This window comes from Centrocercus urophasianus, unplaced genomic scaffold (genome assembly GCF_019232065.1).
Source record: "Centrocercus urophasianus isolate 14NV4802_14NV808 unplaced genomic scaffold, USGS_Curo_1.0 seq_2, whole genome shotgun sequence".
In the NCBI taxonomy this organism is placed as follows: domain Eukaryota; kingdom Metazoa; phylum Chordata; class Aves; order Galliformes; family Phasianidae; genus Centrocercus; species Centrocercus urophasianus.
The window spans coordinates 65,134-91,445 of NW_024884755.1; the positions used below are offsets into that span (position 1 = coordinate 65,134).

A 26,312-nucleotide genomic window follows, 5' to 3' on the forward strand; every position below is an offset into this window, starting at 1 on the left:
CGTGTGGCAGGGGGTTGGAGCTTCATGATCCTCAAGGTCCCTTCCAACCCTAGCCATTCTGTGATTCTGTGATACTCTGCCCACAGAGAACTGGCATAACCAAGGTGAAAGCCAATGTTGGCCCCACACACCAGGGATCTCAATGGGAGTGCTCCCACCTGCAAAGCACCACATGTTGGCTTCCACATCGCTTCACAACTCATCACAGCTCGCAGGGAGCTCCACCCAGAGATGCTGCACAGCACAGCTGACCACAACTCATGCTCTCCAGGCTAACGCTATGGCTCTGCTAGAAAACAGGATTGAAAAACATAGCAGAGCATGAGAAAATTTAAATCACCAGAGAAGAAAATATCTGAACTAAAGGAAGGACTAAATATCAGGTTGGATATTAGGAACAAATTCTGCTCAAAAGGAGTGGTGAGGCACTGACACAGCTGCACAGGGAGGTAGGGCAGTCACTGTCCCTGTGGGTGTCCCAGAGCCATAGGGATGTGGCAATGAGGGACGTGGGCACCGTGGGGTTGGACTTGGGGATCTGAGAGGTCTTTTCCAACTTTAATGCTTCTGTGATTCTGTGAAAATATCCAAATTCCAAAGCAGCTAAGTTTGAGGCTCTCTCATTCCCCAAACAAACAGGTAACGCAGGCTCCATGCCATCAGTTTCATGTCAGCAAGGCAGAGCCCTTCAAACAGGCAGGAGCAACTGGGTGCTGCTGCAATCTCAGTGCTAAGCAGCACAGGCTGCTCCTGGACTGAAGGAGAGAGGGGATCTGCTGTCTCTGGGCTGATGTTTGTAAAGGCCTGAGAGAGTAAGAAGCGAATCACAACTGGACAAGCAATTGCTTTTTAGCAAAATACGTAGGAAAATACATCACACACACACAGAAATCTGGATGCAAAGCTGAACAGTCTGTAGACTATTAACATTTAGTCTGGAAGACCTTTTCACATTCCTTTCCCTTCACAACACGAAGGAATCAGCTGGCAGCTCTCTGAGGCTGTATCCATCTCCCCAGCAGAGCAGGGAAACTTCCAGGGCAGAACGATAGGATTGGCTTTACACAGTAGTGCTAAGTTCCAAAAGACAAATGTACAATGCTTCCTTCACCCCCTACAACTGCATCTGGATGAGGACACAGTGCAGTTAGCCACTAGATGTCCTTCCAGTTTCATTTTCACCCTATTAACCAAGTACAGGCAACAACAGCACTCCTCCACTGAGGTTTGCACCCCAAGGACACAGCAGTGAATTTGTCACCCAAATTAAGAACCACTACTAAGAGCCAAAGAAGGAAATGGGGAAAAAAAAAAACACACATGAAACAAAACAATAAAGCATCATAGATTTTAACTTCTAATATCCTCAGGCAAAGGCACTTCTGAAAAGGGGAAAGTCCTGAGATACCAGATGAATGGAGAGCTGAGATGCCCCTGCAGAATACAGGTGAAGACGAGCAAGATCATTCACAGTGAAAGCTCCTCAAAGGACAGGCTGAAGTGAAGGCACCTGAACTGGTGGCACATTGCCTGTCCCCTAGCTGAAAACATGCCACAGCTGCAAGGCTGAAAGGCTGTTTTAAGCCACAGATCTGAAGACTGTTGCTCTGCTGAATGAAGGAGAGCTTGGTCAGACCAGAGCTCAACCTCCTGCACTCCTACTGCAACCACGTGAAGCACGCAGGGACAAGGTAGGTACAAACAAATCTGGGCATGTCAGTGGCCCAGTGCTTAAAGGAAAGGGTCTCAGATTCTAGGGGTCTTGGCTCAGTCCATCAGTTTGACTTTCTTGCATAGGTAAAAGACCTGCTTTAAGGGTAAGCATGCAAGATAATCTGGGGAGGGCTATAAAAGCACCAAAGTGGACATAAAAGGTCACAGTGCCTGGCTGCGATGCTCCAAACAAGCAGAAGACTCCTTCAAGTAATGGCTCATAACCAGAAGCCCTCTGAGAAAGCATCTGACCAGCTCCTCATGTGAAGGGGAAGAGCACTTTTCCAGTTAATACCTGCCTTGAAGTACTTGCTGCTTTTGAAGAGCTGTTTGCAGGAATACAAGGAGCACTGAGCTGCTAATGAAGCAGCACGTGGCAAGCTGCCTGTTTTCTCAGAAACTGTCTAGTTGATCATTCCTGGTAATGAACCAGGAAAGACTACAATAAAAGGGAAAAGAAGCTGAAGGAACCTTTCTTTTATTTTCCCTCCATAGCCCACAAAGCTAAAGTAAAAACAGCTAGTAATTCTGCAACAGCAGTTAATGCTGATGGAAGGATGGGCACTCAGGACAGAGCAGCCCCCAAGGGATGCAGAGCTTCCAACGTAACGTGCAAACGCATAGAAAGGGTTTGGAATTCACCCCTGCAAGTGTCTGAGACCATCATCCTTAAGTATCCTCTGTCATATTCCTCACCATGAGCTTGGGAACAAAAGGTAAGTGAAGTAGTCAGATTCCTAGCACTGGGGTGGAAAGCACATCCCTAGAAATTTCCTTTTTTCAGCTCAATAGAACTGACAGCCCACTTTTTGCTGGTGGATGTAAGCTGTATCTAACAGCTCGGTGGTTTCTGCTCATCTCTCTGCTGTCATTTCAGGACTGGGCTTCTGCTAGCCAAGCTCCTACTCTACCCCTATGGAGCCTCTTGTTGTCACCCCGCCAGCTCTCACCACCATTTCCCTGCCCCAGAGAACTGATGGCAATAGCAGGGGACACCCCAAAGCAATCAAAGCATTGGAAACACAGTTGGTTACAGTAAGCCACGTCATGGTAACAAAACCAAACCCTGCATGTTAGAGGCTGCTCCTACTACAAATAGGGGAACCCCTAAAAACTGCCTTCATCTCTGTGGAGCACAAAATTCCTGCAGGACGATCCTTCTCTCGCTGCCCCTCACTGGGGAGCAGCCCTGCAGTCAGGATGAATGGGAAGGGACTCCAGCTCCGAGGTGGCAGCGTTTCGTTTCGGTTGCCAATCTGCATCATGTGAGCAAACCCTTGATGTCAGCACACTGATGGCAGGCAGCCCTTTGGGGATCCTCACAGCTTCACGGCCGTCGCATTCACAACTGCTGTCTGGCATCTCCGTGACACTGCATTGGGACGAGGAGCTGATGGGCAGCATGCTGTGAGTCAGTGCTATCTCGGTTCTAACTGCATGTGACTCACAACAGCTTCACTGCAAAGGCACCACAGAGTGTGACTAAACCAGTTCAGAATGTGTGTATATATAAATTTGTTAAATATATAACACACACCCACACGTGTGTATGTGCTACGTGCACACACACAAAGTGATTTTGTTTCCATATGCGAGTGGAATTAATAAATAACGACGAACAACCGGGCTCCTGGGCTACAGAAAGAGCTCTTCTCCTCATTTGCAGCTCCTTAATTTGGGTGTTACTCAAGGCTCTGAGCTCTAAGCCAACGAGAGCTGCTCCGATCCCTGCGTGGGCACGGCTGGCCCACAAGTGCCACCACAAGGTTCCTTTTCCTCCGCACAGTGGGGAGGAGGGACACAACACACCTGAAAGAAGGGAGGGAGGAACCTGCAGCAAAGGGGTGCCGCACACCTACACTGCAGAGAAGATGTCTGGAAAGACTTCGGGCAGGTCCCAGCCTGGTGCTCAGCCAGTGTATTGCTGCTGGTAGCGCAGGTTGAGCTCTCGCAGCTCCCGCTCCCGAACCCTCCGTGACTTGTTGGATTTGGTGGAGCGGCTGGAACGCGTGGACTGTGCTGACTTGGTGCTCTGGCAGCGAGAGGAGGCTCTCTTGAGAAGGTTTTGGGAGATGGAACGGTGCAGGTTCTTCATGGAGGAGGAAGCTGCCATGCTGACCACCCAGGGGTGCTTCAGGGCCTGGAGGGCTGTCATCCTGTCGCTGGGGTCCACCGTGAGCAGGCGGTCGATGAAATCCTTGGCCAGGTTGGATACACTGGGCCAGGGCTGAAACACAAAAGAGGGAATTAGAACAAAACGTCCCGGCACGACCCTGCTGATTCATTCATTCATTCATTCCTCCTGTCCCCTAAAAAGGTGTTGCAGGGCATTCTGCCCCTTCCTCTCGCTCTTTCATCCTCAAATCTTCCAACAGTAGAAGAATAAGACACAATTACTTCAAGAGCCTGCGAGGGGGAAGAGGGAATCCAGCAGCTAACAGAGACAAGGCTGCCTCGGCTCCACACCTCATGTCCACACGTGTTTTCCCAGCTGGCAGACACAAACACACAGCTACACACTGGGACTGGCACACACATTCCCCCTACACAATGATCTGTCACCCAATTATAAGCAACCAGCCCTTCTTGTTCCTTTTATTCCTCTATTTTCCTACATCAGTTCTTCCTTCAAGTCACCTGCACTCCCACACCCCTGGGCAGATCCACTGCAGTCCTAAAGGTGCTCATGAAAACCACTGCCATGGACTCATCCCCACAGCTTCACACTGGGACCATGGGGATGGGGTCACCCATAGTGCCACACCCCAGCCTTTGCCAATGGGAAGTCATCTTCCCTTCTCCGAAGCACCAAACTCTGGGCTAGGCAGTGCAGACAGTGAGGAGCTCTCACTCCAACACTGTTTCAGTGTTGTGATGAGATCACACAGGAGGCAGCTGGGGTAGATCAGATGATGGAGGTGGGTTTCAATGCAGTGCCCACCCTCTAAATGAATCGCATGAAACATATGAAAGCAGGAGAAATGAAGACAGATGCATACATCTCTTTCTTCACTCTCCTTTTCTAAGCACATCCCAGGCATCTGCTCACTGATCCTTTCCTCTCCTGTTGATTGAACTTGCCAAACCCTCTCTATTGAAAGCAGCCAAGCTCCAAAGGCTTCTGCATGGTCCCCAGTTTACTGGGATCTGAGGAGCTGAGGGAAGTCCATGTGGATGCTCTAAGGGCTTCACCGCATTTTCTATTAATAAAATACCCTGCATATACTTCCCTTAATAAAGATTCCAAGAGAAAGCTGTTATTTCTTCATTGGGAGACTTCATCTCGAGATTTGCCCTTTCATCCCAGCCCTTCTTTGGGAAGAGGATCCCTCTCATGTTGGAACCAGCCCCTTCTCACCTGAACCACTCTATGACTCTAATTTGGGTTCCCACCTGCTTTGTCCTGATGAAGTCCTTTCTGTTTGAAGGTGAGCCATCCTGCTCACAGGATGGACTGTGACACACTGCCAGGGTGCTGGTTCTTTTGTCCCTTCACAGCCATGAATCCCACAAGCAAGTGCTGACCTTCGTATTCATTCCAAAGCCAAGGGCAGGGAGATCTTTCTGCAAGAGTTCTTGGCCTCAGTGGTCAACACTAAAACAGCCCCAATGGGAGGAAGTCCACAAAACATTTGGAATGCAGCAGGTGATGTTAGATAAGGAATTTTTGTGAACACATCACAACAGAACAGGAAGGAGTTCTGGTTTTAAAGAAACAAAACCAAGCCAGAAAATCATTGATTACTTCTATAACCCCTTAATACACAAAGTACAGCCATAAAAGCTTACAAACACCGATAACACAGTGCATGGAGACCCTTTCTAAGTGGCTTTAACAACAGCTGCACAGCTTAAGGCAATGAAGTAAAGATTCTGGCACAGGAGTTGAGGTCATACACCACCACACACATGTAACCAAGTGAGAACAGCACGTGTATTGAAAAAGCAGGCTGCTGCTGCACGTCTTTCATCCTTCTTTTGGTGTGGAAGAAAAGAACGTGGCTATTCTGTGACAGGATTCTATCTTTTAAAATTCAGCACCTACCAACAGGGAAGTCAGATAGAATGCCCTTTTCTTCTTACAAAAGGTCCAAAGAAGAAGCACGTCCTGATTTTTCTGAGGTTTGCCATTCACCATAAGCAATCTTCCCTTCTCAAGAAGCTGAAAGCCACTTGCAAGAGAGCTAATCCATGGGAGAACTTGACACTGAAAGGGCAGGATGCTCTCAGAGCTGCTCTGCTCTGCCTGCCTACAGCCAATGCTGCCTTTTCTGTCAGGTCGACACTCAGGATGTGCTGCTCAGGTATCAGGGTACACAAAGTCCATGATCCACATTCATACAGCACTTTACACTGTATTTTGCAAGAGATGACTGAAACAGCCTGCTTACTTACCTTACCTCACGTGTTCCAAAGGGACACACAAGCACTGCTGCTAACTATACAAGAAAAGAGAGAAAATGGCACAGAATATGGGACAGAAAGGAAATACTGGTGCATGAACAAAACTCAGCATCCTTGAGCATAGTCACAATAGAAAGTAAAAATCCCTCTGATCATTATAGCCCTCGTGTTCTGAAGGATCAGACACCACTTCTGCATTTTGGAGCCACAGAGAAATCACATTCCTGCCAATGTTTCAAGAACTACATTAATAAAAATGGCTTGAAGTTCAGGCTGTCTGCTGTTTACAACTATCATTAGTCTGTCATTGCCTACCACTGAATAACTTCTTTCTTGCCATTCATTACCAAAACACATTTCATCAGCTGAGTAAAAAAAAGACACTTCTTGCATAAAAGAATATGGACAATCTTTGATCAGAAACTCATTAAGGTGTTTGGTGATGAAGAGGATATCTAAAACAGCAAAAAGCCTATTCAAATGTGGGGGGAAAAAAGCACACTGGAGGTTGCAGCTGAACACACCAGTCCATTTTACAGAGCCACGTCTGTTTTGAAGCACACAGTCCTTATGCTACTTGCAACAAGAGAACCAGAGAGCTCAATCTGACTCTGACACGCACAGCTAACAGTCACATACCAAGCCTGTAGACTTCCTACCATACTTCTGCATCTGGTGCTTCTTCTGCTCAATAAATAGCAAAGGGAATCATCTTTCTCAGTCTTCATTACCATCTGCACTATGGCTAGCAGCAAGTGAGATGACCTGGATAGCTTGAAACAGCTCCTGTCCCACCCCAATGGAAAAAAACAATTGCATGACTCCGACCTTGTTGTTCTTCCTGGGGAACTTCTTTATGTCTGCCTACAATATCTCATCCTTCTGAATATCACCTGTATCGCAGAGATGCAGTCGTTCCAGGATCTCCATCCTTTCTTTTCTACTTTGATCCGAACAGACACAAAAGATGAATTAAAATCAATAAATACCTGAGGACTGACACACAAGAACACTTTTCTCAGAGCTACACTTTCAGGAAAAGCGTGTAGGAAAGTGTTGTTATGGGTGTGGGTGCCCCATCCCTCCAAGTGGCCAAGGCCAGGTGGCAAACTTGGTGAGTTAGAATTTGAAGAACTCCATACAGAACGTACCAGCCTGCAATAACCAGCCCATACGCACCAGTCCAGCTAAATGAAGCCTAGGGAAGAACAAGCTCCAAGCAAAAGCAAATTGGATTTCTCGTTATTCCAATTACTCTACTTTCACCACAGATGTTGAATACGGAGTATTTGCAATTAGCTTTTTCTTTTGGTCAGCAAACACAAATCGGTTTATCGATCTGTTTATGCAAGCAGAGGTTTCGTTTGCTGCACCACACACGTCCTTGCTTTTATTTCACCAAAGCTTTCTGTTTAAAAATAGGGAAGGCTTCATTCTACTGAAGCTCTGAGCAGAATGAACTGTGCAGTTCTCAAATCCATTCCCTGGGGAAACGTACCCACTTTCCAGAAACCTCGTGCTGTTCTATGGTGCTTCTGTTCACCAGGCAGGACCCAGACCGCAGGGCTTCTGGGATCAGAAGAGATCAGATGCCTCCATAAGCTGTAAAGGAGTCTTAAATGAGAACCCCACACCCTGCCTACTAACTAGTGCAAGCCTGCAGGCATGTGGAGATTCCTCTGAAGGTGGGAAAGACTGCTGGCTTTCTCATGTGAGTGTACCTGAAGCAGAAAAGCAACTGTTAAGAAATAACTCCCTGTCTCTGAGACAAGTTGTGCAGCCACCCATTGCTCACCTCTATCTGAATTTTCCTTTTTGACAACCAAGACCAAGAGGAAAGAAGCCTCTCAGGAAGATGGGGAGGAATCATAGCATCCTTTGAGCTGGAAGGGACCCCTGAAGGCCATCTATCCAACTCCTCTACAATCAATGAGGACACCTACAGGTCTGCAGGGACAGGGCACCCACCACCTCTGGCCAACCTGTGTCAGTGCTTCACTACCCTTGTTGTAAAAAACTTTACGACCAATCTAAACCTCCCCCAGTTTGAAGCCATTTCCCCTCATCCCATCACAACAGACCTTGCTGAAGAGTCTCTGTCCCCTTCTTTCTTACAACCCCTTTAGATGCTGAAAGGAGAAAGATGGGCTGCAAATACATGTATGGACACTATCAAAGAACTAGAGTTCCAGGTGACCTGCCTGACCAACTGATGCCTATCCCTCTTTGGCAGGCTGAGATCTCTCCTCAGCTCTGTCAGCACAGCACTCAGCACACACACACACAAGAGCTCCTTGACATTTTCCCTAGAGACACAAAGCAGGAAAGGAACCTTCTGCTCGGTCCTGTGCAAGCACAAAATAAGCTGTCTCTCTTCCAAGCTTTGCTTTTAGACTTGGAAGCATATGCTGAAGGAAGAGATGCACACTCATTTTCCTGATTCCAAAACGAGCTGTGTGTTGCTGTCAGCAAAAAAAATGACGTGAGCTCTGCAGATGATGTTTCATGGAAGGCGAGGGACACAGAACTGTGAGAGCCTCGGATCTCCTTTGCCAGCTGGTTCTTACAAAAAGCTGAAGCACAGAGCACGTTATCACAGCTTCAAAAGGTTGCTCTAGTTCAGTCAGAAATGCTGCTGCCAGCCTCACTGATTCATAGGAAGGGTTTGATCAAGAGCTGGAGAAGCCTCAAAGCACCAGGGAGACAGAGGAGCCCTGCAGCTCCACCTAAAGAAAACAGATGGCTATTTAAAGTTTTACAAGATGCAGAAGATTTTATTAGGAACAGGGCTGCCCCGACAGATAGAATCAGAGAAACGTTTGGGTTGGAAGGGACCTGCAAGGCCATCTGGTCCCACTCCCTGCAATGAAAAGGGACACCCACAGCTCCATCAGTGCTCAGAGCCCCCCCAGCCTCACCTTGGGTGTCTGCAAGGGCAAAATGGGAGCACTGTGCAAAGGGAAAACCTTCAGCAGGACGACAGAGAAGGGAGAAAAAGCCCACTCAGACAAACAGAACAATTAATTCTGTAGAAGAGGTAGAGGCTGTTGACCAAGCAAGCAGCTGGCACCGTGCTTCACCACCAGGTATTTCCACAGCTCGCTCCTGTTCTGATGCTGCATCCTCCTCTGTGCCAGCATGGATGTTTGTGCAAACAAACTGAGCCAGACCTGGGAGCTTCCACCACTGTTTTGTTGGGGTTTTGTGCCACTTTTCCTTGCAGTGACTCACAGGTGGGCTACAGAGGCATCAACGTCAGCCCGAGCAGGCAGGTGGCACAAAGAGCAGCACTTCAAACACACACGAAGCCACCAGCAGCCTTGCTTACAGCTCTGATGAGAGAGGGAAAATCTCTCGCTGTGGAGATTTGCAACTCTTGCCCCTCAGGGATGACAGCTGCTGCTTTCAAGATGCAGTGACATTTATGACAAAAGCATCTTTTAAGCTCCTAAGCTGCATAAAACATAGGGTGCAGCTCTGATCCGCAGCTTCCACGCTGCTCAATAATCAACCCAGGGGAAAAGCAGCCTCATATACAATGCCTTAAAGAGCTCTCAAGTGTGCTCGATTTTATTCAACTCAGGCTCTGAGGCTGTATGAGGAGGAGGAAAAGCAGGAGTGTCACTTAGGCTGGGTGAATGCAAGCAGATCTGGGCCTCTGTGATTAGATCCCATCTATGCTGCTGTTTGTTATTCACGCTGGCACAAAAGCTATTGAAGCACAGTCCAGCACTGGAACACAGAGAACAAACATGCAAAGCTCAGGGGTCGTGCAGTCAGTCCCTCTCTTCCTCTTCCAAATAAAGCAAGTGTGAATCCAGAGCATGATGAGCAGAGCTCCCAGCACCTGCACTTGGAATGGGATGCTGACCTCTATTAGCACCACTCAGGTGCTGGTTCTCACCCTGCTCTGCACTGCAGCCCGAGGTGTTCTTTGGATGATGACTTCCATCCAACTGAAGTTTGGGCAGCTGAACCAGGCATGAGTATCAGTAAAACAGGCACAGGCAAGAAATGAGTTCAGGTGTCACCATCCAGAGTTGGATGGCAGTATTACCCAGAGGCTGGTGGGTTTTGGAGAGCTCACATTTCGGAGCTGTTTTGTGTCATTTAGGAGGTAACCAAGAAAAGAGAGACATGGAGCTCTTGGAGCAGGTCCAGAGAAAGCCACAAAGATGCTCAGAGGGCTGGAGCACCTCCCCTATGAAAAAAGGCTGAGGGATTTGGGCATGTTCAGCCTGGAGAAGAGAATGCTCCAGGGAGACCTCACTGCAGCCTTCCTGTACTTGAAGGGGACTTTTAAAAGAGATGCAGAGCAACTTCTCACAGTCTGATAGTGATAGGACAAGGAGTGATGGCTTTAAACTAAGAGTGTCAATAGAGTTTAGATACTGGGAAGGAATTCTTCACAATGAAGGTGGTAAAGCCCTGGCACAGCTGCCCAGAGAGCTGTGGGTGCCCCATCCCTGGAGGTGCTTAAGGCCATAGATGGGGCTCTGGGCAGGCTAAACTGGCAGGGGGGGGCAACTGTGCCACAGTCAGCATTCAGGCTCCAGCACTGAAAAGACTGCCCAGCTCAAGGCAATGCCCAGCCTACAAACAGTTGCAAGGATGTGCTCACAACCAAGCAGTTCCAGAGGGCTGGAACAAGTTTCTGATTAAAAGATGCTAGCACATCGTATCTCTGCACTCACAAAAGGTTCCCAAGTATTCTGCATTAATTTGTTGATACAGGGAAGAGGAATAAAGGGAGGATGAAAGAGGAAAAAACAACGACCCTTTAATAATCCACAGCATTATAAGTATGCGTGGCCATCTGGTGCTGTGAACTTCTGTAACCCAGCTTTCCAAATGGAAGCAGCCAGCTGCTTCACAGAATCACAGAATGGCCAGGGTTGGAAGGGACCTCAAGGATCATGAATCTCCAACCCCCCCCTGCCACATGCAAGCTACAATCACACAGCAGAATTACTGCAGCTACAAAACCAACACACACAAAGCTTTTGTCTACAACCAGGGATGGCTCCTCCAACTGCGACATGGTTACATGGCCTAGGGAAATATCTGGCATGCTAAAAGTGGGCTCATAGCCATTGGTTTGGGTGATAATGAGTACCACAAACTAATCACTCCCTCTGGTTGATGCAGATTGCAGGCTGTGGGAGGTTAAAGGGATGCCCAGCATACAGGGGATATATAAAGGGATGCCCTAGCAGCAGATTACAGCTACTTGCAAGCAGTTGCATCATTTGGATGAGCCTGCATGGCTGTTATCCTTGTAACAAGGGGCAGAGGAGGAAGCTGTACCTTGGAAAGTCCATATGAGGAAAGAGCAGGGAAAATAGAAGGTGGTGCAGCCCTGGAAAGGTGAGCAGGGAAGTGGGGATCTCCTGCCCTGAAACTTTATAAGACTCAAAAGAAGACAGTCACAGTCAACCCACCTCAGGCTGAATAGCATCACACACCTCCAGAGGTCTCTCATGTTCCTGTGTACAGCCAGGAGCTGGACTCCAGTATCCTGATGGATCCCTTCCAATTTGGGATATGCTATGATTATGAGGTTTGTGACTCTTTGTGCACCCCTACATGCTTCTCCTCCCCGTTACCAGCACTCTTCCATGGGCACAAACCACACAGTGCAGCTCATCCTGCAAGCTTCATGGGATCAGGCTGAAATTTACCTTAAAACTTCAGTAATTAGTTATGGGAAAATGAAAGACAGACAGCACGGCTGCACAAAAACAATGCTGCAATGGATGCCCATGGACCATCCACTCCCTCCAACCATCCCCAAAGGACCCACAGCTGATGCATCACTCCTGACAGATGACAGCCTAACTTGTTCTACAAGACAGCTTCAGCAATCCCTCTTGTAATGCTTCAGGGCTTTTTTTTGTGTATATGCATATTCTCTTATGAGCAGAAGATGCTACTGAAGTGTTTTAAAATGTCCAGCATCAATCTTTCTAGCAGCAGTTTAAGGCTCTTTTTTCTTATAGCCTGGAAAATAGATGATTCCTTCTCCTCTCTGAAGCACCCTTGGTGTATTTGCAAACTGCTATCACAACATCTTTACACTAAGCAGCCAATTACTTTTCAATTTCCCAGTGACTTTTTTTGGGACACCCAACTGTGTCTGTTGATCTCCTGTCAACTCCCTCCGCTCGCCTCGAAGGCTTTTGTTTTACTTTGCTTTGTTTGTTTTTGGGGTATTGCTGCTCTTAGCAGTTGTTTTTTTTACACCATGTTGGGCTTTTGGGGCTGTACAATGCCCAGAAGCATCAGAGCTTCAGCTTGGCAGTTGATGCAAAGGGATTATGCCCCTTTCTGTTCATGCATCCCAGTGCATTTGTTTTATTCCCCACCAGTGTAACACCACTGTCTCACACAGCAGCTTGTAATTTATTTGCACATCCTCTCCTGAGAAGCCAACCCCTCCAATCTTCCATTCCTCACCTATTTCTGCACATTAACTTACCCCTATTTCTAAACATTTGTGTCTGCTACTGAGCTGCTCAAATCCCTTAAGGCCATCAGGAACCCAAATACACCGTGTGGCTCCTCCAATACGATGGCACCTGCAAATATAATGAACACATCCTCTCCTCCCTTGTTCAGGTTAGCTGATAAAGCCCCAAGCACCACAGGACTTTTGGGATTAGCCAGGGAAGATCATGCATGCCCAGAGAAAGACAAGGAGATGACTCCATGCTTGCCATCCTACCTCTCCCTTACCTCCAGCCATGCTCAGTTCACCATTCCCATTGCACTTGCTCACGTGCTTTATCCATATAAGCAATGTACACCAAGCACACTGTGCAGTGCAGGGTATTGGTTGTCTTGCTTTAAAAACCCAGCAAGTGTTAACGGTGCATTTCCAAACTGCAATTTATTTCTTCCATCCCCCCCTGGATACCACAAAATGCTTTTAGGAAACAGATTTTAAAAAACCCTAATGTCAGATGGATCCTTGTCAAGTCCCTTGGCCAACTACTGGAGATACAGGAACTCCTACCAAGTCTGGAAGATATTCCACCCAGTGACTTCAGGTTCTCATCCAAGAGGCTTAGAGTGTCAAAATCAGTCCTCCAAGCAAAAAGGCAGCTTAAGAGTGGCAATAAGAATTCCCCAAGCTTGTAAAGCATAAAACAAATTGGGAAAAAAAAATGAAAAAAATGCAGAAAGAGGTAAGAAATCATAATTCCAGACCTTCCTATCAGCATCTGATGTCATGATATGGATGAAAACCTTCGAGTCATCCCAGCTATAACAAGAAACCTGTGTGTCAGAGCTCCATACAAAGTGATCAGACTGCAAGAATCCCTTAGAAATCATTCTGCAGGTAGAAAGGGATGACCCAGGAAGCAAGCCTCTGGTTGGGCTAGATGATCTTGGTGGTCTTTTTCCAACTGGAGCGATCCTATGATAGCAACACTTTTCTCCTCAACAGAATTGTACTGAGTAGGAAATCACCCTTGTTGGCTGATGGCCCCAATCACTGGGTGGATGTGATGCTGATGGGAGCTCACAGCTGACAGGCACACAGCCAAGCACATGTCTGCACACCAGCTAGGTGAACATGGCATTGACAGAGGCTGTCTCCTCCGAGACTTACCTGCATGGTTCCCATCTCACCAAGCAACACTAATGAGTTGCATTAGCAAAAGCTCAGTTCTCAGGAAAATCCATAAAAGCAGCTACTTCAATAACAAATGAAACAGAAAACGTGCCTGGGATTTCTGTCTTAGCAGTCTCTGTCAGCAGGAGGGCGAAACGGGAGCTGACAAGAGCAAAGAAGCGAGAAGCAGAGGAGCCGTCCATGAAGCTCATGCACCAAAACACCAAAATCTGCCCCAGCTTCCAGATGCAGTGCTGTCGGTGTGAGCCAGCCTTCCCAACCAAAGCTCAGCTCCCTTGCTACTCTGGGTCTGAAAGCTTCAGCTGCAATCTCATCAGATTCGGGCATTTCAGGGATTAGGTGAAGAGGTGGCCAAGAACAACCAGGAAGCATCCTGCCAGCCCTCTAACTAAGCACCAACGTAAGCTCCCTCAAACACTTTTTTTTTTACAGCTGAAAAATATCTGCAATCAGGACTTTGATTTCAGATGGCTGCCCTCCTACCCAGGCTGGTTCAGTCCTCCTTTGCCTTACCCCAGGATAGGAGCACACTGCAGCCCTGTACAACTCCAGCCTGGTGTCAGATGGAGCCAGAAGGACACTGCAGCCCATTAGCAGCACTCACCTGAAAAATGTGAGCCACAGTGATTAAGCAAAGGAATAAAATCAAAGGAAGAAGGGCACAATGACAACAGAGACAAAGGGAACTGCTTGGTCGAGTTTCAGGGCATGGAAAGGAGTCAAACAGTTAATAGCTTAAATCCTTTTGGCTGATAGTTTATATTCTACACAGAGGCAGCTTAACAGTCTTTTTCTCCCCTACCAATGTTCCTTTATCCCACCATCTCAAACTCTCCACAAATACTGCTCTGCCAGTAACAGGATTTTATGGGGCCCAGAGATGCAGAAATGAAGCCAACTCCCAGAAGTGCTGTATGATTCCAAGTCCTTCTCCCTGACATGCAGCTCCTGCCTTCCTCCATCCTCAGCTACACACCATGCCATGGCCCCACATGCAGTATTCCAGCTAAAAACCAAAGCCTTCTACCCCCATCAACCTGTAGGTGCTATGCTGTGGGATGAGGAATTCATTCTTCTCCCTGCTTACCCTTAAGCACATCATATCAAGAGGGCAGGAATGATTCTGATGAGGTCCTTGTGACACACCAGCTGCAGAGGAAACCATCTTCAGAACCTCAATAAGCAGCCAAAGCAGGAAGGGAACCAATTTTTAAACTCACACTGGTTTTAAGCCTGCACAATGCCCTTTTACAGGAGGAGGTGTTTCTTCACCTGCAAATGAAGCATTTTCCAATATAGCACGCCATGGTTTTGCAGGAGCGCAGTCACCAACGCACGCTGGGCTGAGGGATTTTCCACGTTTTAACTGAACTGGTAGCATTGCAGAGAGCCTAAAATACCTGCTGTGCAGCTGAGGAGAGCTGAACAAACACTTCAGCTGCACAACATGCGCAGCAACACAAACCCACCTCTACCCCCATCGAGCATTAAAGAAAAGAGACAGGAACGCACCAAGGAACACATCTGTGTGCCCAGCCACAGTGCTTTGTGCCTGCTGGGAGAGGCTCACTTTCATCCTGCTCGAGTGCCTCAGCTCTTCAAAGCAGAGCATGGTGTTCTTTTCAGCAGAGCCACCCCACAGCATCTCACCACCACTCTCGCTGCCCTACGTTGCTGCCTCACAGCTCTATGAAATACAATAGCACATTCCTCTGGAAATTGATTTTTTTTCCCCACTTCCTTCTTCTAGGCAAAAAAACAAAAACAACCAACCAAAAACAAACCCTCAGATTTATACCAAGAGCAGTTCTTCCTTATGAGGAGGAATATCAGAGAAAAACAGACCATGACTGTGCCTTACAAAAGTTTTCCATGGGTCTGGCACGGCTCAGGAGAGCAGTACCACATATTACCATAGCAGCACAAAGAATTCTTTCTTAATTGCACAGAACTGGGTTATTTACATACACCTGAGTGATCAGAAGTGGAAAAATGCACGTGCCATTCCAGGACTGGTGGCCAGGCAGTCATGCTTTCTGCAGCATCCATACAAAACTCAGCACTCTGGCACAGGTTGCCAAGGGGGGTGGTGGTGCCTCATCCCCAAGGTCAGGCTGAGCACTGATGGAGCTGTGGGTGTCCCTGTTAGTCTCTGAAGATCCCTTTCAACTCAACCCAATCTATGGCTCCCTTTAAAAAGCCACAACCAGGATCTGAGAATGTTTGTCTCTATCCCCGTGCTCTCTTAGAAAGCTCAGCAAGCACAGGAGACAAACACTAAAAGTTGACAAGACTGTGAGCTGACTCCATCACACGCCATTAGGGACCAACCTCCACAATGAGGACAATGACAAGAATATTTTGGAAGCATCCATAGGTTTACAGACATACTCACTTTGAGGATTCATCAGGTGAGCACCCAAAGTCATTAGCTGCTCTGGAATTGCTTTGCATCTTTTTCCCTTGCCATCTGTCAGGTGGCAGCTAAAAACACAGGCACTCCATTTGCTAACACGCTGTCCCATTCTTGCTGCTTCTGCAGGCACAGAAAGCTGCCTGGGGACAATGTGTTGTCTTATGTATGCCCTACTTACAGTGACTTAGCTACTGGGACACCTCACTAATCTACTCACCTTTTCATTAAGGTAACCTGGTCATCAGATGCATTCTTCAAGCCTGAATCCATCCATAGAAATGCTTGGAGAGTTTACTCAACAGTCTGCATTTAACCTGGTACTTCCAACTCCAAGTTAGGGCAGGTGATCATTACAATGCTTACTTTCCTAGGAAACTGCTATCCATGCCAGGGACAGAGCAACAGAGACCACAGCACACCCTTTCAGCACTGGGGGGTTTTGCTACCAAACAAGCAGCCACAGACCAGGTGAATGCAGGGTGCAAAGGAGCCCAGGTGGAAAGTGAAGGGCACAAATTGCCAAAGTTACATTTCATCCTAAGTTTGGATCAAAGACAGAGCCTAGAAAAATGGACAGAAATGCCATTTGGACATGAAGGTGCATACTGTGCTTTGCAAAGCTGTGAGTGATACATAGGTTACTGTCATTCAAAGACAACAGGAGGGGGAAAAGAATGGAGAGAGCTGAAGGCAAGGAAAAAGGCATTAAGGATATAAAAGACAAGGGTAGGACAGAAGGCAGTGGCAGGAAGGACAGGTGATGATAGATCAGGTGAACTATGAACAGATGTGGACAACTGCAGTTCATTCCAGGCCACATTCTCCCAAGCCGTTGTATTTTCAAACCAGAATCCTCTACACAGCAGAGATCCCAGGGCAAACTAATGCTCAGCAACCACACTGAGCTGACACGAGCTGCTGCTCTTCCCATCCAGCAAGACACTGCCAAGCACACGTGAGCCACTGCTCCACACTGGAATAAATCAGCCACTGGTCCAACACAAGCAGCAGTCCTGGGGGCTGGCTCCTGTTACTGCAGGGGAAAGGAGAGCCATGCTGACTGGGATGAGAGGTGGATCCACCTGAGAGAATGCTGGCAGGCAGCAAGCCGTGCCTTGCTGTCACTGAAGTCAAACCCAAATGTGTTTTCATTCTTCAGGCCAGCATCAATATGCAGTACTTTGCATTTTGAACCTCCACAATCCCGTATCACGCTGCCAAGTTCTGTGAGACACCTGATAAACCCTCCCAAATCAAACACAGTGTGATGGCAAGCACCGTGGTTTTCTTGAAGAGCTTTCTCCTCCTGTGTGCCTTTTGAGTACACCTCTTTCAGGTTCACCAAGACTGCCCTCCAGCAGCCAGAGACCAAGAAAAGCAAGCTGTAATTTACCACCTGCAGCGCATGGCGATGAAGCTAAACATAGCTGGCACTATGACTCATGAGCCACCAGCAGCAGATGGACAGGGAAGACATCAGAAGGCTGCATTCAGACCTTTTGAAGGAGAAATATTGCTGTGAACTCGTAGCTCCCATTCATCAGGAGTGCCTAATAAAGGCCAGCAGCTGACGCAGTGATGGCAGTTTAGGGAATGTAGAGTTTCCTTCAAGTTGTTTTTAGCTGCAGAGTACAAGAAGCCTCAGAAGCATTGCAATGGTAGACAATGCAATGCAGAATGCAATGGTAGAATGCAATGGTAGACAACTGTCTTGCTCCCTTTGGAGAATGAGGGGACTGGAGAATGCGATCCACTAAAAACCCATCTCTGCAGCTGAAAGAGGAGGATATAAAGACTCAGGAAGAAAAGGTTGGGGACAAATGAACAGAAATAGCATCTGTAAGAACACACGTTCAAGTGATTTGAGGGAAAAAAGCAGAGAGTCAGGTGGGCCTTCACCAAGATAAACTCAAATTCTTCAGGTTACTGAAAGCAGGGATATGGGCATCATCTTCCACTTGCATCCCACTGTCCTGTTCCTCCTCTCTCCTTCTCCCCACCGTCATTTCAGGTTGGGTGTTAGGAAAAATGTCATCTAAGAGGCAGTGGCACCTCTGCCCAAGGAGGTGGAGGTGTCACCATCCATGGAGATCCGTGGACATGTGGCACTGAGGGATGCGGTGGTGATGTGTTGAAAGACTGCATGAACGTACCACCAACCCTCCCTCCAACACAAACAGTGGTGGCACCTCCATTTACACCACCAGGTGGTATCAGATGGAGAAGGAAAGATAGGGGTAGTTGTAGAAGGTGGTGTCTCAGAGCTGACCCAGCTCCTCAAGGGTGCAGTGAAATGAGCAAAATCCTGAACAGCAAAGCCAAGTGGCAAGGGGAGCTGTCAAACAACAGAACCAGGGAGCGAGGTGGGATGACAAGATGGGCTCTGTGCTCACACTTCAGCCACGAGTGAGTCACCCAACAGAGAAGAGTTACACACAGAATACAACTCAGGCATTTTCCTTTATAGAAGCGTAACGTCAAGGCAGACTCACTTCTCCTAAGGAAAAACAAAATGCTTCTGCAGGAGAAAAAGAAGTTTAATTCTATCACCTGCAAAATGCACTTCTTATTGGCAGCAAGTCTGCTTTTCACCCATGCACGGAGCAGCACATAATTAAAGAGTTTAAGAACATTAATAGGGAAAGTTTACCCTCCTTACTTTCTACATTTCTAAGCCTTACCAAAGGAGTATCACGCTGTGAGCTCAATCAGCCCGTGGCAGTTGGTAAGCCTCGGGACTGATTTCTGATTTCAAGCTCAGCTGGCACAGTGCTGCCTCCAAGCCATGAGCCAGGACCACGTCAGACATCAGTACCTGCTCCTCTGAAGTCAGGCAGGATGGACAAATGCTCCTGGCACACCAGTGGGCACATGTGAACCAGCACAGGATCACACCGAGCTGCCCTGCAGGCTGCCCCATGCTCTGCAGCTCTTAGGGCAGGACAAAGCTCTGAGGGACAAAAAGAGAGGAGGAAAGAGCAGCACCGTTAACAAACTAAAAGTCAAGGATGGAAGAGGGGGGAGCAAATCTTGAACCAGTCCAGCCTGGTGCCTCCAGCATCAATCAGATGACTGTAGATACGAAGGGGGACTGAAGGAAGCAGTCAGCACTAACAACTGCCACCACCCCAAATTCCCAAGCCTTACACATTTGTGGTGCAGAGGCCTCTTTATCCACAGCTGGGCTTCTTGTCATCATTCTCCCCATTGATTTGTTTTCCATGCAGATGCACAGAACTCAGGGGAACTTTTGGGGCCCCCAGAAGCCAGGAGGTTCCCCACCCCCTGTGTGCAGCACGAGGAACTCAGCAGCACTGCTGCTCACAGCAATTTCTCCTACCCCTTTTGGGAAGAAGGACACAGCTCCTCCTCCCCTCACTGCCTGTGCCCTCACCATGGAACCAGCTGCTTCTCTTTAGCAAATCATTGATCCACACCAAGGCCACCAGCACATTACAGCTGCAAGAGCCACAGGTAAGAAACTTCATTAACCACAACTGGGAAATCTGAGCAAGCTGGACAACAGATCACCTCTCTGCATGGCTGCTGAGTCCCGTATTGAGGATGAATAGATTTGCAACGCTTGACTTCATTCAAAAAAGCCACAAACTTTATCACCACATTTACCCATGTATCTACTACTACCATGAGTTAAAACAAGCATGTTGCTCTTCAGCTAATTTCCCCTAGGGATGGCCTCAAGCTGACTAGACTAATTCTTTAGACAACCCCCAGAGCTCTGCTTGAAACCCCATGTACTGCAGGTCTTGAACCTGAGTGATTTGGAATGGAAATGCGCAGCACTGCATGGCAGCCCCTTCATCTTGGAAGGAACCCGTTTCACATCTTCAAAGTTGACACCACAGAAAGGAAAATGAGCTGCTCCTGTGAAATCTCTGCTCCTGCACCTACCCAAGACGTGCAGTTCTGCAACACGGTACAGCATGCTGCCCAAACTCGTCCCAAATGAATCAGGGCTTACGGCTCCTGCTGTTCTCATTAGCCTTACAGACATATCAGAGGGTTTTTTTCTGACATCTTCCAGGCTTCTTCCAGTGTAACACACACAAAAACACAAATTTCTGTGCTGATCAGACATTTGGAAGCATTGAAAAGCCCAGGCTATGAGCAAGAAAGCAGGCAAGGCACAGGAAACATGCAAAACACCTCTATCTCTTTGCCTCTCCTTATTTCCAGCTAGAATTTATGCACAAACCAAGCAGCCTGTTACCACAGCTCCTGCCAATGCACAACTCCAGTCAGGCACAGGATTAATTACAGCAGTAAATTAATGCATTCATTTTCCTTGACTCTCTCTGGAAGAACAGAAAGCATCTGAGCAAATGATAAGATGCTGTTGGCTGATGCACACAGAATCACAGAATGGTTTGGCTTGGAAGGGACCTCGAGGATCACAAAGCTCCAACCCCCTGCCACACGCAGGGCCACCAACCTCCACATTTCACAGCAGCCCAGGCTGCCCAGGGCCCCATCCAACCTGGCCTTGAACACCTCCAGGGATGGACGGGGCATCACAGCCTCTCTGGGCAGCTGTTCCAGCACCTCACCACTCTCATAGGACAGAACTTCGCCCTGACATCCAACCTATGGAAGAAGAGAACAACCAGAGACCTTCCTGTGCCGTGACACACAGGAGTTATTTTAATGTCATTTTGGAATCATAACCACACTCACACATTCCCCCTCCCTCAGTGAGCTTCATTTCACAAAGTTCAGGAAACCAAACACTTTTTTCTTTTACAAAACAGGGGCAGAAGTTATAAAAGCTCGTTTTTAGATTGTCTTCAGCGAGGAATACACCCAGAATCCAAATTGCTCACGGTGGGGCAGCCTGGCACCCAGCTGTGTGCTCAACCAGCTCTGCTGTGTGACTGATGGGACTCTGCGAGAGTGGGGGCAGGCATCTTCTGCCTAAAAACTATCCCTTATGGATCCTTTTTCCAGAGTTACTTAAGGAAGCCATCCTTCTATCCTCGGTTTTGTTATGTACTCAGCTCAGGAGGCAGCACAGACTCATTTCAGAAATGCTCTTTAGGCCTTTGTCTGCCACAGCTTTATGTTTCAGCAAAAGGTTTTTCAGACTACACTTGGATTTCTATCTGCACATCCCTGGTTTGATTTCCTCCTACATTTCAAACACCCTGGCACGAGTTTCAGTAGCTCCCCAGATATTTGCCTGCAAGCAGCACAGCTCTGTCAGCCCCTGCAGTTCTGTTCTGGAGGAAGTGAGGTCTTTCTACAGACACACTTTTTCAGGCAGCTCACTGCCCTGCAATGGAAGCAGTTCAGCAAAGGAGACAGAAAGGATTTTCAGGGCCAGAATCACTTCTTGTTAACACGGCCCTACGTGAGACAGCCAGACCACACAGCTCCATACTCAGAGAGCTTCTTGCTGGCCTTCCCCTCATCCTGACCCCACCACACTCACCTCGCCCGAGTAGCTGTACTTCCCCTTCAGGATCTGCCTGTACAACCTCGTGCGGTTGTCGTCCTCAAAGGGCATCGTGCCACTCAGGAGGATGTAGGAGATGACACCCAGAGCCCACATGTCCACGGAGTTGGTGTAGGGCTTCCTGACCAGGATCTCAGGAGCGATGTACTCCGGCGTCCCACAGGTGGTTTTCATCAGGCAGTCATCTCCTTTCTTTCGAGCACTGGCCAATCCAAAGTCTGTAATCATGATTTTGGAATCCGTTCCGGGATGGTAGTAAAGCAGGTTTTCTGGTTTTAAGTCCCTGTGTGTGATACCCAAGGTGTGCAGGTACCTCACACCGTCAAGCACCATCTGCAGCACGCGCGTGGCGTCCCTCTCCGTGAAGGAACCTTTGGCAATGATTCTGTCAAACAGTTCTCCCCCAGTAGCCAGCTCCATCACCATGTACACCCGATCCTGGGTCTCAAACACCTCTATGAGCTGGATGATGTTGGTGTGGCGAACCCTGCGCAGCACGCTCAGCTCCGACTCGCACACCTCCCTCCCTTCCCTGTATTTGGTCTCTATCATCTTGATGGCGTAGGGCTGCTTGGTGGCTTTGTGCTCCACCCTCACAACTCGGCTAAAGCTGCCCCTTCCAATCAGGGCTTTGATGTCATACTTGGCTGTCACTCGTGGGTCAAATTTGGCACGGTATTTGGCCACTTTGTTCTTGCGGGGCTCGGGCTGGGCTGGGTGGGCAGGCAGGGGGTTACCAGGAAACGGGTTTGTGTGACGTGGGGGTGAGGGAGAGCCAGCTTTGATGACAGCCCCATCATCTTTGATGAAATGCTTGTAGATGTCACTGTGGCCCGTGTAAGGTTCTACTTTTTTAACCAGATCCAGCTGCACGTCTTTGGGGGGCTCGGGAAGCACTTTGCTTGTCCCACAGCCCATCACTGACGGGTGTTAATTCCTTATCAAGGCATCTTCCCAGGGCAGTGCCAGCAGCAACCACACCTGCAGCAGCTCCCACGTTTGAACCTTCCAAAAAGAACGAGGAGAAACAGAGAAATGGAAGTCAAAGCCAAGAAAAGCATGCAGGTGGTTCACGTCTCAATGATGCAACGCTACCACAAACTGAGAGCCGAGGGTTTTGCACTGTAGCCCCCCCCGCATGCTTTTATTAAGCACAGTTTGCCTAACCCTCCTAGCTGAAGCCAGGAATGCACAGAGTGGCTGAGGCTGGAAGGGCTGAGGCTGGAAGGGATCCCTGCAGCTCATCCTGCCCAGCTCCAGCAGCTTAATAAAAATCAAGGGATGCGTTAAGCATCGTCCTGAGTTTTGTTTCACCTGCTAAACTCTGCACGGCACTCACCATCCTGAAGCTTATTTTCTCATTAGAAACTCCACAAACTACCTCAGCAACTTGTTCACTCAACAAATCTTAGTGTTTTCTTTACATTTAACTTGTACTCGTGCCTTAAACCTCTGATTAATTTGCTCTCAGGGATCAGTGAAGCTGTGCAGAAGGCAAGGAACATGCAGACAGAGGCAGGCTACTTCTTGCAATTCGTGTTATTAATTTAATCACTGCATGTCCTGCAGAATGCCAGGCTTTATTTAACTTTATTTGATTTAAAGGGCAACTTATCTGACAATTCCCTTATCCTCCAAGCCCTAAGAAACCAAGGTGGGCTTTGATGTTTTCTAATGCCTCACTCAGTTTTGCCTTCTTCTGTGTTTTCAGATACCGAGCAGAGCTTCTGTTTTCCCATATGGAGCTGCAATTTGCTGCAGTAAGGAGAACTTCAGCCAGTTGTTCCCCACTGGAGCAAACAGAGCTCTTGCTCACCACACTCTACTCCAGCAGAGCCAAATCAGCTGTGCTTCAGCAAGTCTTTACTTTAGGTCCTGATTAAAACAATCTGGAGGTAAAGAAACTGCCTGCATGCATTCTGGCAATTAGCAGAGCAGTTTTAAGTTTCTGCTTTGGCTCAGAGCCCATCATTACAGTGCCACAGCATTTGCAGAGGACTACAGAAAAGCTGTTAGCCTTGAGATGCAATCGTCCACCTTACCATCACAGAGCGTATCTTCACTCATTCACCACTTCTCCAAGCAACTATTCAGCACTGCAGGAACCCCAGCTGCTCTTCCCTCAGAATTATGTGGGGAAAAAAAGGTGTTCTAGAGGGACAACAGGAAGAAGTTTATGCTCTACATTCACACTGGAAAGAAAGCAAGGCTTTAGTTAAGATCCCACGTTAAAATCAGACATCAGCGTAGTATCTTCTCACATAAGACCCCCTGGTAGGACCACAAGGTCAGACACCAACCAAGCACCAACAGGTCTCAGAAATAAAAAGCAATGTCACAGATGGCTTAATTGAGACTTGAATTCATGGAGGGCTGTCCTACAGCTGGCTGCTCGTTCAGATTACAGCACTGCAACAAGGAATATATGGAATGTTACAGCTACTTCTGAATCATAGCTCACACAAGCAGTTTTTCCCCCCCAGCATCACTGCACCCTAAAATATATTAAGTTAGCAGAAAAATAGAATGAGAGCATCTGCAAACAAGACTGTCACAGAGCAACTCCACTCCTCAAGAAGCACTTGTGTAAGGAATCCCAGCAGCAAACAAAAGCAATGAGAAGACCCCAACATGGAGCTTGGAGTGGTTGTGTATGAATCTTGCTGCTAATAGCAGAGATCAGCCAGCAGCATGGAAATGGCTCTGCCCTGCGGGCACAGGCCAGCACGAGGGATGGGAGGAAATACATGAAATCACCGATAAGCTGGGAGGTGAATGTGTTACAGAAATGAGGGCCCCTCTCTGAATAGGAAGCCACACACTCGGAAGGCTCTAAAGAGATGTCAGCATGCCTTTATTACAACTCTGACAGGTGAGAGAAAGAGCTGGCTGAATGCTTTGGTGCCACAGAGATCCCTTCTTCAGGCAGGGCAGTGCCATGGCTCCTGCTGGCAGACAGGCATCCTCCAGCCCCCTGGGCAAAGTCAGAGCCTTATGGCTCAGTAATGCACCCAGGAACAGCCCCGTGGGAGGGGTGGCAGCTGCCTGACCTGCACACCTGAGGCCTGGCTGCCTCACCACCACCAAACAGAGCAGCACCGTGACCTGCAGAACAGCTTGAGCCGCAGGGGCCTTAAACCCAGCGCCCCCGGGCAGGGGCAATGCACCCACAGCCCCATCCAGCCCAGCCCTGAACACCTCCAGAAACAAGGCATTCCCAGCTGCTCTGAGCAGCAGTGCCAGGGCCTCGTCGCATTCACAGGGAAAGATTTCTTCCCTACATCTAATCAAAACCGGCCCTCTTTCAGTTTAAAGCCATTACCCCCCACCCTGTCAGTACGCTCCCTGATAAAGAGCCTTTCTTCGACCTACTCGTGGGCCCCTACGATACCACCAAGCCCCTCACAGCTCTGCAGCTGCACTTCTCCGCTGAGGCCCACCAAGGAAGGCACAGCGCCGCGGGGCGAGCGGCTCCGGCCCACAGCCGCGCCGCGACAGCCCTCCGAGCGCACCGAGGGGCCCGCAGGCGGCCGCACGGCGCGGGGCTACGCGATCCCGTCAGCTCCGACGCCCTGCCCGGGGCCTCTGCCCGCCTCTGGAGGCTCTGCAGGCTCTGAGGCCCGGAGGAGCAGAAGGGACCCGAGGGGACAACGACGGGTCCGCTCGACGGCCGAGCCCCGCACTCACCTCCACCCGCTCCGACCCGCGGCCCGGCACCGCCTCCTGACGTCATCACAATGCGCCGGAAGCAAAGCTGATTGGTGGAGAGCCGGCGGTGGGCGGGGCAACGTGTGCACTGTGCCACCGCCCCGCGCTCTAGCACCCCCTGTCGGCGGCCTCCGGAGCGGTGGGCGCACGAGTCTGAGCCTATGGGACTCGGAAAACTTCCATCGGAACGTCGCTTTCTCGGATCGTTTGTGCTGTGGAGAATCACCAGAGCCAAGAGGACGTCTGGGCAGCTGTGTCATTGTTCCCAATACCTAACCTGAACCTCGGTGTGATGCCATCAGTGTGATGCTGTCACTCTCACCCAACCGCTGTCACCCAGGAGCAGAGGCTGAACCCGTCCCCACGTCCTCCTGTCAGGGCTGCAGCTCTACGGACTCCTCCACACTGAGACCCACCCCGTTCCCTCAGCCGCTCCCACAGGGCTGCACTCAGACCCCTCACAGCTCCACTCCCTTCTCTAGACACACTCCAGAGCCTCATTCCACTCCTGAGGCTATGAAGGGACAAGGAGGAGGGTGCAGGAGCTCAGCCTCAAAGGACACAAACCGAGGGACAGGTTATCCCCGGATCCATTTGGCAACCAGCTCAAGGTTGTCCCAGCAAGGCCGAGCAGAGGTCGGAGCAAGAGGATGTTCAATTAAATCTGCTTAGGAAAAGAAATCCAAAAAAAAAGCCCCAAAGCTGAGCGCAGAAGGGCTGCCAGGCTGAGGGCTGAGCACAGAGGTGACTCCAGCTCAGCTGTTCAGCTGCAGTCGATCCGTAGGGATTGAGGTTGTTCTGTGCCCCGTTGGAAAGTTTGACTTTTGGCAGCCCTAGAGCACCATGTCCTCCAGCCCTGAGACCAGTTGGAGTGTGCAGGAGAGCAGCTAGAAAGCATCAGCACAAAGGAGAAGGTGTCACAGAGTCCCCTTGTACCTCTGCCACTAGCGATTTCCTTT

The 26,312-nt window shown here is 48.9% G+C and overlaps 1 protein-coding gene across 2 annotated transcripts; it reads right to left on the bottom strand.

The window, feature by feature from the left end:
- On the bottom strand, positions 1 to 25,373 carry PSKH1 (protein serine kinase H1). Of its 2 annotated transcripts, none has more exons than XM_042821630.1 (4): positions 25,333 to 25,373; positions 23,688 to 23,796; positions 21,622 to 22,650; positions 1 to 3,940 (listed from the first exon to the last, which is right to left on the bottom strand). In XM_042821630.1, exons 3-4 carry the CDS (start codon positions 22,561 to 22,563, stop codon positions 3,623 to 3,625), a joined length of 1,260 nt encoding a protein of 419 aa, XP_042677564.1. In that variant the 5' UTR covers positions 22,564 to 22,650; positions 23,688 to 23,796; positions 25,333 to 25,373; the 3' UTR covers positions 1 to 3,622. The 2 variants fall into 2 exon arrangements, with proteins under 2 accessions (XP_042677564.1, XP_042677563.1); XM_042821629.1 differs by having other exon boundaries at positions 23,688 to 23,837; positions 25,333 to 25,369.
- Between the last annotated feature and the right edge of the window lie 939 nt (positions 25,374 to 26,312).

Coding starts and splice junctions, on each gene's coding strand:
- PSKH1 (XM_042821630.1), bottom strand. CDS start 22,563: ATGGGCTGTGGGACAAGCAAAGTGCTTCCCGAGCCCCCCAAAGACGTG. Junction 3,941..21,621: donor AGTACAGCTACTCGGGCGAG/GTGAGTGTGGTG, acceptor TTTGTGTTTCAG/CCCTGGCCCAGTGTATCCAA.